Genomic DNA, 14,435 nt, shown 5'->3' with positions numbered 1-14,435 from the left:
TAATTAAAGCATAAGCTGTGTGAAACTATGATTTCTTGATTCCAGAAAAAAGCACAAAAAGGGAAAACACATATTAATCTCTTAGAATGAGCTAAATGAGATGAAACAACTCTTCGAAGTCCAAATTCTTTTGTCAGATGATGTAGGCAGCATCAGATTTTGGGTATAATTTGGGAAGGAGCGAGAACACCAATTTCTTATTATGATTCAATTAAAAGTAAATAAATTGAGTTAGGATGATGAAAGTTTGGCATGTATTGAGTACAAAAGAGTCTCGAATGACTAAAGTCACCCTTCACTTAATTATTCATGGTGTGAGAACTTCATTGAACTACAAAATTTAACTCAAAATGTCTATCAACTATTTGTTCCTACTGTCTCGAATGACTAACGTCACCCTTCACTTAATCATTCATGATGTGAGAACTTCATTGAACTACAAAATTTAACACAAAATGTCTATCAACTATTTGTTCCTACTGTATCTTTGCAGAGATATGAGGTTTGTTACCAAGAGCAGTTGCATTGCATTCCTAAATCAAAAACTTCTCTGCGTATCCTCATCTGTTCTGTTTCTGTTATCTCCTTGAACTTCATTGTTGAGTTTCTGAAATACTTCTATAGGAAGAGGTCACATCTTCAATTCCAGTATTGGCATGCGCTTATGGACAGTTCCTTAAATTTGAAGCTTTGGTTCTTTAAGGCATTGCATAATTTGATGTCCACATGGATGGGGTCTTTAGTATTCATTGACCTGTTGCATGTCCCAGTGTTATATAGATGATCGCATTACAAAAGCAGCAAAGCGTTGGCATGCGTTTTAAACAATTTCTAAAATTTGAAACTTTGGTTCTATGAGGCATTGCATATTTTGATGTCTGCATGGATTGTCTAAGTATTCATTGATCTATTACACGTCCAGTGTTTCTATAGATGACTGCACTTCAAGAGCTTTGCAATTATTATTTATTTGCTTATTTATTTTTCACCTGTGCTTTGTTCTGAATCAGAAGGTTTCTCAGTAACTATACTATTGCTAACATAATTGGTTCTGTAAGAAAATTCTTTTTTGGTAGTTGATATGTATCGTGCACTGCAGCTTGTTCACTTCGTTAATCGAGACTCTCTGGGTTTAGCAAATGACTTTCTCTCGCTGGGATTTCTACCTGATGGAGTAGACATTCAATCTGTTTCAGAAGCTTTGCGAGCGTCCTTTGGTGATGGAACCAGACAATCCCAAGATTTCCAGGTTCTTAACCTGCTCCCTCTCTGTTCCTTTTTCTTTTTTTCCCCTAGTTTGAGAATGCTTCAGACTAAAGCTCATTCTCCGATGTATACATATAGGTAGTACAGTAGAGCTCTAGAGAAGGACCTAACAGTGCTAGTTTATGTAGGGAAATGTTTTATTCGATCTGAGTTTAAACTAGAGACCCCATCCAAAAGAAAAAAAAGCCACAAAGAGAGTTCTTTAGGCACTATGGAGTTGTTTGGTTTAAAGACAAGTTATCCAGGAATTAGTAATCTAGGAGTTGTGATATATGGGTTATTCCTTGATGGATGTTTGCGTTGACGTATTTAGAAATAGCATATGATGCATTAATATGCTTACTACTTAAACAAAATGGGAGTTTGTTTGGGTTGGTTTTGTCATTTTAGCTATTTTAAACTATTTATTACTAATACCTACATATTTATTCCACATTCTATCCCCAAGAAATAACACATAGATTCCTGCATAAGTATTACTTATGGAGTTCAAATAATACCCACTGGCGGTGTAATGGTCTTTTACTCAATAAGGTTACTTCCTATAATAAGTTCTTAAAGTATTGTCACTTTTTAAATATTTAAATTTTAAGTAAGGAAAATAGTAGTATAAGACAACGTGGATATACATTTATTCTATCGGAAATTAGTTAGGATCATGGCCTTGTTTGCCAAAAATTCTAAGTTCTTTTTTTAAACTGGTAACTTTGTATTTTATATATAAGTGAAGAGTAGTACATGGGTTGTACAATAACCATATTTACAGAATCCTATGTCTATAATGAATCTAGAACATCAATAATAGACATAGGATCATTAGATCAAATCCTGTTACACCAAAAACACATATCAATATGCAGTTCAACTTGATCTGCTGCATACTATTCTCTATGTTCTCAAAACACCTAACATTTCTTTCCCTCCAAATAGTCCACCATATGTTGGCTGGTATGATTCTCCATCTACTTCTGCTTTTGGCCATATCCCTACCTAGTGTTGTGAAAGGCGATCGCCTTGTCGCCAATGGCGAGAGGCGAGGTGAGGCGACCCTTCATCGCCTATTAGCTTTGTGGCAAGCTAATCTTCAAAAAGGCGACGACATGGCGACAATGGCAAGAGGCGAGAAAGGCGTCGCCTTTTGTATTTTCTTTAAAAAAGGCGACCAATTTAGGGTTTTAAAAGTTAAAAGGCAATTTTAGGGTTTTCTTTCCAAATTTGCACAATTGCACTCTTAGACTACTACTGTCACTCCAACCAGTCGACTCGACTAGACTTCTCCGGCAAATCCAAATTCCAACCAATACGTATTCCTTCTTTTCTTCTTCATATTTCTTCTTCCTGTATTCCTTTTTCCTTCTTCCTCTTCAGACTTCAGAGTTACTGTTTTTTCCCTCACTGTTTTGACTTCTGTTTTTTTTTTCTCATTCAAGCTCTACAGTTTTAGTAGCTACTACTCCCTCCATCCCTTTTTAGTTGTCATTACTAAAAACACTTGTTCCAAAACAGTTGTCAATTTAAACAATCAAGAGAGAATTAATTATCTTTTACCAACTTTGCTCTTAGCATTAATTATTCTAGAATTAAGAGACACATATATAGAAAAAAAATTAAATAATTAATAAGGGATACATTAATCACGCTTCTAATTAATTTTTTCTAAGGGTTGGGGAAAACTTTATCATCACAACTAAAAAGGGATGGAGGGAGTATCTATTTTCGGTTTTTGAATTGAAATATGCAATAATATGTTATTGCTATTGAGATTTTGATTATTTATATATGCAATTAAATATTTTAATTTTTTGGTATTAATTGGCGCCACACTTCAAAAAGGCGAGCGCCTCTCCTTGTGACGAGGCAGACCTTTGTCGCCTTTCGCCGTCCAAATCACAGTCCCTACCTCTTTTCAGCTTTGGAGTGTTTGTGTGACCTTCCTTGGCATAGACCAAGATATACCTCTCAAATTTAGAAACAACTTCCATAATTGTCCTATTAACTTACAATGCAAAAAGAGGTGGTTTACAGTTCCTGCCTTCTCCCCATAAAGTAAACATCTAGGGCATAAGGCTATCCCCCTCTTCATCAAGTTATCTTGTGTAAGCACTGCCTCTTTGGATATGAGTCAGACAAAACAGGCTACCTTATATGGAATTTTGACCTTCCAGATGTTCTTCCAAGGCCAGTTGATAAGTTGTTGGTTGGGAAGTTTCAGTCTCTTGTATGCTTTGCTGACCTCGAATGTGCATTTCTCACTGCCCTGCCACCATAGCTCATCTTCCCTCGCTTGTGTACCACTGAACTGACCAATAATGTTGAAAAATTCTGCCACTCTTGGTATTTCCCAATCATTAATCTGTCTCCTGTGGGTGACGTCCCACCCTTCGCGTGTCCACATCTCTGCTATGGTTCTGTGTTGTTGTAGTACTATGTTGGTATGTATGAGAATAGACTTTCCACGATGTTTGCCTCATGCCATTCATCTTTCCAAAAATTGTCTTTTCCAATTCTTCACTTTGATCTTGGTGTTGCTTGAGTTCGCTCGAGTTCATTCATGGAGTTCTGATAGACCTCCATAAATTAACTCCGTATGGTGCAGTAACTTCTTTTGTCATCCACCTATCCTCATATCTTGCATCATTGACTTCCGCCCACGAAAGCTGTTTGTTTTTTTACATACTTCCAGAGCCATTTTATTCTGTGGGCCTTGTAGTTTTTCAAGTTCTTTATTCCCAGTCCCCCACATCTCTTTTCCATTGTCACCTCCTTCCATTTAACTAGGTTATACCCTTCCTTTACTCCCCTGCCATAGGAACGTCCTTCTGACTGTGTCTAATCTGTTGATAATCCCTGCTGGGGTAGGAAATAGTTACATCATGTAAGTTGGAATGGCATCTAGAACAGAGTTGATTAGTGTGACTCTGCCTCCAAGAGACAATTATTGTCCCTTCCGTCTGGCCAATTTCCGCCATCTCTTCTTTGTTTTTATCACATTTGGTTTCATATTTCTTCAACACCATTAAAGCAAGCACCAGTATTTGCCATTGAGCAGTCACACTCGCAATCATTTGTCGAGCCATGATGGTGACAATCTCTATGACAAGTGTGAGAACAATGTGGAGATATAGAGGGATTTTCCGTTATTGTGGGTTTATATCAAGGATCTACAATGAGCCGGTACTTGCTTACCTTGGTCATGATATATGCGCTTTGTAGAAAGTAATGTGTTTATTGATGAGACTAGCGGGGAATCGATGTGAAGTTTGGACTTTGGAGATGCATTCTAGAGATTAAGGTGGAGATGCAACCTGAAGTTTGGACTTTAGGATTAGTAGAGGTAGGACAAAATACATAAAACTCGAATAAAGTTTTGTTGAGATTAGATGAAATCCTTCCTTTGTGAAAGCACAAAGAAAGATCGCATTGCCAATGACTTATAATTTATACTTGTTCATCAAAGAATTTTGCGCTTGTTTGGAAGGATTATCATAGATGATTAGAGTTTCATTGATGGTAAGTTGCAGTGCTTAAATACAACAATTGAGATATCTAGATTTAACATTATGGGAAAATAAGATGATATATAATGCATGTGATTAACATTCGATGGTTGAAAATCGAGGAGTTAGCGGAAGTGTGATGTGATTGAAGGATCCTTATCAAAGTGAAAGCCCGGTTCTATAGTGTTTTGCAAGACTAGCAATATTATATATCCACAAAATTAACTTTGTAGAATTGTTGCTTTAAAATCGATGTCCGCTTATGCAAAATCATAAATGATAGCATCTTGCAGAAGGTGCAAGTAGGCGGAAGTGTGATGTGATTGAAGGATCCTTATCAAAGTGAAAGCCCGGTTCTATAGTATTGTTGCAAGATTAGCAATAATATTAATTTACTTTGTAGAATTATTGCTTTAAGATGGATGTCCGCTTATGCAAAATTAGAAATGATAGCATCTTGCAGAATTGGTGTTTTGGATACTAGGCATATTCTCATCAGATTGACGACAATGGAAGACTGTGCACCTATTATCAACTGCAACATTCTATGTAAAGGCAAAAGAGAATTTTTGGCAGATGAGGACCCTAAAGTGGGATCCATGGCTTGAACCAGATGTAGAAACTACAATTGGAGTGGCGTGGATATCCTTTCGTGATCTACCTCCAAACTTCTTTGCGAGGGAGGCAATATTTTCTATAGCTAGGGCAGTTGGAAAACCACTAACGGTGGATATGGCAACAAAAAATCATACAAGACCAAGTTGTGCTAAAGTAAAAATTGAGGTGGATCTGACAGCGAAATTGCCACAAAGGGTGGGAATTAATGAAGAAGATGATACTACGGGGGAATTAAGTACAAATGGATAAAGGTGCAGTATGATTACATGCCAAAGTATTGTAAAGAATGTTGCTTGCAAGGTCATGATGAACACGACTGTTGGAATCTTCATCCGGAACTATATGATGCAAGTAAAGAGGGGGGAGGAATAGTAGAAGAAAAGGGGGAGACAAAAGAAATAATGGGCACAGCAGCGAATGGAAGAAAGACATTGACAAGTGGTAAAGTAGTGGGAAACAAGTATAAAACAAGAATGGATGGTGAGGAGGAGGAATAAATACAAGAAAGACAAGTATGGGCATATTGAAGGGGTAATTGACTACCAAGATGAAAATTCTTTCGAGGCACTTAGGGAGGAGGAGGAAAAAGAAGAGCAAGGTGATAAGAAAGACAAAATAGATGAGGGTAATAAAGAAAGCACCAAAGAATGGATCAACAAGAATTTTGGCAAAAAAGTGGAGGAGGAAGAATCAGAAAAGTAGGAACAAGGGGTTTGTACTATAGAACCTATGGCTGAAGACAAACAAAAAGGGAAGGATAGCAATGAGAAAGATGGGCAGTATATACAAGAGGAACCAAATAATGGTACTAATGAAACAAATGAAAGAGAACTGGAAAACAAAGGGAGTGAGGGGACTATGGTGGTATATGGAACGAATCTGGATGATTTAAATCCACTAGCTATACAAAACGAGAATGAAGGGGAAGGGGATGCACAGAAGAAGGTTAACAGTGATAAAATTGATATGAGCATAAACATTAAAAAGGCTGCCATTGAAGGAGATCTATCTCCCAAGCACAATGGAAAACTAAAGGAGATGTACACTAAACAAAAGAAACAAAGTGAGGCAGAAAATAAAGAAGCTCAAGCATTATCTAGACAATCAAAGAGAACGATTGTCAAGAATCTCAGGTATCAATGAAGGTGCTATTATGGAATATTCGGTCAGTGAACACTCAAAAAGCATTTACTAGGCAGATTAATCTTCATAAAAGAAATCAATACTATTTGGTGGGTCTAATGGAACCTTTTGAAGAGAAACAAGGAGTAGAAGAGAATAGAAGAAAACTAGGGATGAAACATGCTGTAACTAATTCCAATGGGAAGATATGGGCTTTCATAGATGAGGATTTAGAGTATGATGCAGTAAGGGATGAAGATCAGATGTTAACTCTCAATTTGAAGAATCAGAATACAGGCATTGAAGTTATATTTCGTTAGTATATGCAAAATGCACTCAAGGAGAAAGACTACAACTTTGGGAATCTATGGAAGATATTGCTAATACAATTAATCTCCCATGGATGGTAGGGAATGACTTTAATGTGATTTGCAATGAGGAGGAGAAACTGGGGGGCAGAGCAGCAGTTACAGGGGCAGAAATAAGAGATTTCAATCATTTTATTAATGTGTGTAATTTGGAAGATATGGGATTCAAGAGAAGTAAATTCACAGGGTGGAATGGGAGGATAGAGGAGTGTATCTTTAAAAGGCTTGATAGAATATTGAGTAATGAGAAAATGCAAGATGTGTTTCCATCAATTGAAGGAGAGCATTTGGTTAGAAGTGGACCAGATCATACTCCTATAGAGGTCAAGTTCAAAGCTAGTTCTAGGGAGGTGGTCAAGCCTTTCAGATTCCTGAATTTCTGGTTAAAGGAGGACTCATTTATGGAGGTGGTCAAACAACACTGGATGGCAGATTTTGAGGGGGATCCTTTTAGCATGTTCCATTGCAAGCTAAAGAAGGTCAAGAAAGCTCTAACTCAATGGAGCAAGGTTACTTGTGGAAACATTTTTCAGGAAATAGCTACACTTGAAGAAGTAATAAGAGTGCAGGAGACACAGTTTGAAACTAACCCAACAGGCAGCAACAGAGAAGTACTTCATAAAACCCAAGCAAAATTAAAAAGACAACTTCAAAGGGAAGAAGAATTTGAAGACAAAAGGCGGGAATGGAATGGTTTAAGGAAGGAGAAAGAAACACAAAATTTTTCCACACAATAGTGAAGGGAAGAAGGAGCAGATTAAGAGTGAATAGAATTCAAAATGAAGAAGGTGAATGGTGGGAACACCAAGAGGACATTGCAAGTGCTGCTGTGGAATTTTATGAGAAGCAATTCACAATGCAAAATATCAGAGTTGAGGCTGAGATGATTAATGAATTACCAGTGGTGATTAATGGAGATATGAATGAAGAACTGCAGGCAATGCCAGAGATGAAGGAAGTGAAAAATGCAGTTATGGGATTAAACAAAGATGGTGCAGGAGGTCCGGATGGAATGACATGAGCTTTTTTTCACAGTACATGGGACATAATAGGGGAGGATATTCACAGAATGGTCAGGGCATTTATTGGAGGTGCTGAACTACCAAGATATATTACTCATACCAAGCTATCCTTATTCCAAAGACGATGGAGGTGAACACTTTCTCAGATCTAAGGCCTATTTCACTGAGTAATTTTGTGAATAAGATCTTCTCAAGAATTATTCATGAGAGAATCAAGAAAGTATTACCTCATATCATTTCTAAGGAGCAGGCTGGTTTTGTGCAAGGGAGAAGTATATCAGAGAATATTTTACTGGTGCAGGAGATAATATCAGAAATAAGGAAAAGAGGAAGGCCCTCTAATCTAGTCATTAAGCTAGATATGATGAAAGCATATGATAGAGTAGAATGGCTATTCTTAGCCAAGGTGCTAAGAAGATTGGGATTTGGAGAAAGTATAATAGATATGATCTATAGAGTGATCAGCTATAACTAGTATTCAATTCTTCTGAATGGACAACCTAAAGGCTTTTTTAATCAACTAGAGGGTTGAAACAGGGAGATCCTTTATCTCCCACTCTTTTTATAATTGTTGTTGAAGTGTTATCCAGATCTTTCAATGCTCTTATGAGAAATAAAGCTTTTAAAAGTTTTGGCATGCCAAGGGGGAACTTGAAGTTAAACCACTTGGCATTTGCAGATGATATGATCATTTTATGCAAGGCAGAGGTAAATACAATGCAGATGATTACAGACACTTTGAGGAGGTATGAGAAGATTTCTCGGCAGAAGGTGAATAAGGAAAAAAGTGTTATATATTTGCACCACAGTGTTCAGAGAGGGGAATCAGTAACTGCACAATTAGCTACAGGAATCCTGAGAAAGGATTTTCCCTTTACTTATCTAGGTTGCCCTATTTTCTACATGAGAAAGCAAAAGGCATACTACCAGCAAATGATTCAAAGAATAGGGGCAAAGATGCAAGGATGGAAAGGCAAACTACCCTCATATGGAGGGAGAGTAGTATTGATAAAGCATGTTTTGCAGAGTACTCCTATTCACTGTCTGTCAGTGATGAATCCTCCTAACAATGTACTTAATCAAGTACAAAAACTGATGGCACAATTCTTCTGGAGCAGTTGCATGGGAGGAAGAGGAAGACATTGGAGTAAATGGAGCAACTTGTTTCTACCAAAAAAAGAGGGAGGGCTAGGTTTCAGACTTATGCAGGATGTAGCTATGGCTTTCTTTTGTAAATTGTGGTGGAATTTTAGAACAAAGCAGTCCCTATGGAGTGATTATATGACAAATAAATATTGCAAAAGGGTTAATCCCAACATTGTAATGTGGAGACCAGGAGGAGGAGGTTCTCATATAAAAGAGAAAAGCTATATTAACGCTCTAGCCCAAGAATAGATGAAGTGTGGAAGAAAATGCTTCAAGCCAGAGACTTAATAGAACATCAGATTCTATGGCAGACAAGAAGAGGAACAGCTTCAGTTTGGCATGACAACTGGACAGGGCTAGGAGATATCTATACAATTAGAGGAGATAATTGGGAGTGGGATGAAAGGTATAAAAAGATTGAGGATAGTACTAATCAAGGGGAATGGGATATTGAAGTTATGCAAGGTATCTTCCCAACAGAAATAGTAGAACATATTCTCACTCATATCAAACCACCCAGAGGGAGGATAGAGAAGGACAAGCCTTTATGGATGTTGGAATCAAGAGGGAAGTTCACTGTCAAATCAGCATGGAACTATATCAGACATAAGGAAGATCCTAACAGAGTTTACAAATGGATATGGACTAAAGGGGTACCATTTAAAATGACTTTCATATGCTGGAGATTATGGAAGTTCACGATTCCAGTTGATGATGTGTTAAGAAGGTGGGGATATGAAGGTCCTTCCAGATGTTGGTGTTGTGATCAACCTGCCCAGGAGACAATGACTCATGTGTTCCTAAAGTCAGATTTTGCTAACAGGACTTGATCCTACTTTTGTTCTTTTGCAGCTTTAAACATAGATGGGTTACCACTCAGAGAAGTTGTAATGTTATGGTGGGGAACAAACAACAATTCTACCATAAAACCATATTTCATAGCTATTCCAAGCTTTATAATATGGGAATTATGGAGGAGAAGAAATAGGAGGAAGCACGAAGGAAAAAATACTTCCCTACCAAGGGTCATTCATAATATCACCAGGAGCATTTATATGCTTATAAAAGTCAGAAGGCCAAACATGAAGGTCCCTAGAGTGTGGCAAGATATCCTAGCAGAATTGGAGAAAGGAAATGCTCAGATGAACGTGACAAGAGTTAAATGGGAAGTGCCTTCTGAAGGATGGGTAAAGTATAATACAGATGGAGCATCTAGAGGTAATCCAGGAGCTAGTTCCTATGCTTTCTGTGTAAGGGACTATAAGGGGGACATTTTATATGCAGAAGGAGCTAATATTGAGAGCACTACCAACACATTTGCAAAAGCAAAAGCTATTCTAGCAGCTACTAAACATTGCAAGCAGAAGCAGTATCTACAACTAATTATCCAAACAGATTCTATGCTACTTTGTAAGGTGTTAGGGGGGATTTGGAAGGTCCCTTGGATAATAAAGGAGGTGGTAGAGGAAATCATGGAATGTCTACAGGAAAGCAACACAGAATACAACATATAATGAGGGAAGGCAACCGACTTGCAGATTATAGCAAACTATGCACTAGATTAAGGCAACTGCATTTTTACAGAGTTCAACGGCATGGAAACAAAAGGGAGAAAGATCATAAACAATGATAAATTAAACAGCGCATACATAAGAGTATCACCTTTAAGGAGACAATGGGGAATGGGGAGCTAAAGCATAAAAGCTAGTGGTCATCTTGGTTTCTGTTTTCTCCTTTTTCCTAAGGATGGGGCCTTAAGGAATCTATTATAGTATATGTCAACAAAAAAAAAAGTATTAGCTGGTAGGTGGAAGGTGGGGCTAGGAACCCATCCCATCCGTATGATTGTATTATGATACTTCCAAATATATATATAATTAAAAAAAATCTAAGTAAAAAAAAAAAGCAAGTGGCGCACACAAGATAAATTCAATGAAGGATGCGAAGAGGGTCTAGTCTTGTTAAAATGAGTCCAATGGAGGGGAATGAATATTGAAGATTTATGTAGTTAAACTCCAACTAGGTTGGAATCGATGCTTGTCGTTGACAGCATTGACGCTAGGTGTAAACGCCTTTGTATTTAGTAAAAATCTTAGAGGCTCTAATACCATGTGAGAGATAGGTAAAATGCATCAAGACACATATTAACTGACGAGATAGAAACCAAATGTTACATTTTTCTATGCGGATCATGATAACTTTATACTCGTATGTCTCTACCAGTCTAACAATCTCAGGTGGATTGGTTATATCTGCTTGATTTGATTTCCTGAGTTATGTGATAAACTTCTCAAAGCTAGTCTGTGTCTAAGGAATATGCCAGGGATGAACCTCCCGTCATTGTACTAAAGGATGATTTTTCCTTCAAAATTTGGTTGACCAATTGCAATTATAATTTATACCATGGATATCTTCTTCAATGAGACACGAGTGCTAGCTTGATCATGACCTTGAAAGTACTTAGTAGCACTTCAAATGATTTCAGGGCATAATGAATCAATTGTATGATGTGATGTATGAGTTCAACTTTTCTCTTCCTCCGGACTATGCTTTGGTGATGCGAGCGCTTGGATCCCTTGAAGGAACAGCAAAAGCATTGGATCCGGATTTCAAAGTTGTTGAAAGTGCATATCCTTTTGTTATTGGAAGACTCTTGGTAGATCCAACTCCTGATATGAGGAGAATATTGAGGGAGCTTCTCATCCGCAATGATGGTTCTATAAGGTGGAATCGGCTAGAGAGACTGGTGGGTCATTTATTCTTTCTCTGTGTTGTTATACTTGTTTCTTGCAGGTAGCACAAGTGAGGTTATTTCTTTCCTGCACAGGAACCATTGTCTAAATCGTGAAAAGAAAGTTATCTTAGTTCTTTTCTTGCTGGATTCAAAACTTATTATATGTGAAAACTTTATGTGAATTTTCTAGGTCTTCCTTTTAATATTATCTCATTTACTAGTATGATGTGATGAGTACTCAGTGGAAGTTGTCAGTTTTTCTGGATTTTTTTTTGGTTTGATAAGATAAACAGTAAAAAAACACTTCCCTCAAATGTGTCCAAATAGAAATCTCATTGGGCTACGATGCATTTTGCTATTAGAAAACAACCCTCTGAAGCTTGACATCTTTTCTAATACTTCAACATCTGTTAAGACAGAGACTGATAAAGGAGCTGATGGGTTGTTTAGGAGACTCCTGTTCATTAGAACACTCTTCTATGCGAATTGTTAAAAATGTATCTTCCTGCAGATTGCAGCAATATCTCAGCAGGCTTCTGAAACAGAAGGAGAAACTCAGGAGAGTTATTCGGATCCATTGGGATCATTTGATATACGGGCCGTAGTCTCTGCAACAGAAGACCTTTTCCAATTTATTTTGTCAGACAAGGGTTCAAGAGTCCGTATATTCCTTGTCAGGGACATAGTTAAAGCAGCTGATGTTTTCTATCAAGATGAATTTCTAAATAATCTTCTTGATGAGAAGCTTCGAGCGAGACGTTTATTTGGATATGAGGTATATTTCATCTTGTTATTTATGCAAGTCTTGAGCGACACTGCTTATTATCAAAACAAGAAAAGTGCATTTTACTACTGTTAACATTGTGCTCTGATCTCAGATGAAACGTGATACTATTAGCTGGACAAAGCAATTTAACCAATCTTCATCACTGAAGTCCAAATATTCAGTCTAATATAAAACAAATTACAGGAGATACGAAATTATAAGCAGATATATCACCCTACTAGAAAAATTACTATCTTATTTTCTTTTGTCATCACTGATTTGGTGATTCTGTTGTGTGTAATTTACTCATTGTAAATTGTTGCATGTGATGCCATTGTCACTTTTGCTATATCTCTCGAAATTCAGTTTCTTGCTTGGTCAGCAGACGGTTTGTGGTTTTCTTGTTTAATTTGGTGACCACTTCGTAGTCTGCATCTTAAGTTCTTGGTTTGGTACTTTAGTTTCCTAGTGGCCTTTTTTGATTTCACGCATAGCAAAGTTGATGAGAATCATTATTCCTTCTCTTTTTCAGGAACAGGGTATTCTAGTTAGGGTGGTGAGTGGGTTTCGTTCCCTAGGACGTGCAGTGAAGTTGGCTCCGGATTTGTGGTCAGCAATGCTGATTCGCATGGTGGTGAAGCCAGAGTTCCAGAAATTTGCTTGTGACGTAAGTTCAGCATTGATCAGTCACTTCAAGTATCACCTTCCAGTCAGCTTTTGGATGGGTATTTCTCGGCTACTGCATAGAATGGTTGATAAAGACGAAGGTGAAGTATTGTGATGTAGCAAGGTTGGTGCTCTCGTTTATGTATCTATGGTTACGGCCTTGTTAGAAATGCATGGAACGAGTTTGTGTTTGATTAGGGAATGATCACTAATTTCAAGATCATAGAGAAATTTGCATATATTATGCCGTCAGAAGTGGGTTCAAGCACTCTGCTTGAAGGTATGTTTTTGGATCTCATAGAGTTGACTGCTTTCGTTTTTGGATGGAGGGACAGAGCTGAGCATCCCGTTATACAAACGTCAATTTGTTTTACAGACACTAACAGGATCAAGAGGGGAAAATATAGCATACGCTCCAGAGTGAGAAGAGTCTTCAAATGAGCTAATTGACATTCTACAAAGGTCGCTTCGTTTACTAACACTTAATAGTATCAAAGACTATTCAACATAGCAGAGTTCCGCTAAGGTTTCTGTGAAATGCCGCTAATTCCAGAGTGTTTCCACACTTTGAAGTTGGTTATAGTGTATAGCTTAATGATAAGCTTACTAGCTTAGTGATAAGACACTCATTTTTGTCCGTCGTCTGTATTAAGTTTTTGCTGACGTACAGTAGTAGCATGAAGTATTTGGAGCATTATACTCTTTCCATAACATCCTATTTCTTGCCGGTACCTTTCTATTTTTCGCACCACGCGCAACACTGTCTAAGCTATTTCTTATAAACATTTGAAAAGAAATTGCAGGACTACCAATTGATTGACCCTCGATATAAGGAATGGCGGTTTGACAAGCTTCTATTCACCCACTTATATGTGTACATATGCTCTTGTCCGGTTGAGTATAAAGGACGTGAGTGATTGTTCCCCTTTCTGAGTCCTTTAAATGTATGAAAATGTCATTATAATCTACTAACTATTCCAATAAGAAACTCAATTAACACATTGGGACGTTCAGCCATTGTGTTCTATCTATAAAAATATATCTGGATTTACACGCAGAAAGTTACTAAAAGATTACTTGATTTGTGCACTAAAATTTCATTATGAATAATTTTGGAATAAAATGTAGGATTATTTTATCCTGCGTTTGGGTTGAGATATTAAGTAGTTATTGAATTATTCATTTCAACATTTATACTATAGTGATGGAATAAGTTATTTCATATACATG

General features: G+C 37.4%; 1 protein-coding gene across 3 annotated transcripts in view; it reads left to right on the top strand.

Annotated features, from left to right (window-relative positions):
• LOC129889460 (uncharacterized) overlaps positions 1–14,083 on the top strand; it is a 33,561-nt gene extending 19,478 nt beyond the window's left edge. For 2 of the 3 annotated variants that reach the window (XM_055964755.1, XM_055964756.1), the window contains exons 11-14: positions 1,100–1,249; positions 11,525–11,785; positions 12,285–12,548; positions 13,072–14,082. In XM_055964755.1, coding sequence (XP_055820730.1) covers positions 1,100–1,249; positions 11,525–11,785; positions 12,285–12,548; positions 13,072–13,320 — 924 coding nt within the window. In that variant the 3' untranslated portion in view covers positions 13,321–14,082. Of the gene's footprint in view, positions 1–1,099; positions 1,250–11,524; positions 11,786–12,284; positions 12,549–13,071 lie in introns of all 3 variants that reach the window. The other variant, XR_008766917.1, reaches the window with a different exon arrangement.
• The last annotated feature ends 352 nt before the right edge of the window (positions 14,084–14,435 follow it).

The sequence above is a fragment of the Solanum dulcamara genome, chromosome 5 (genome assembly GCF_947179165.1).
Source record: "Solanum dulcamara chromosome 5, daSolDulc1.2, whole genome shotgun sequence".
NCBI classification, from domain to species: domain Eukaryota; kingdom Viridiplantae; phylum Streptophyta; class Magnoliopsida; order Solanales; family Solanaceae; genus Solanum; species Solanum dulcamara.
The sequence above is the reverse complement of the archived record's forward strand: the minus strand, read 5'-3'. Positions and strand labels throughout refer to the sequence as shown.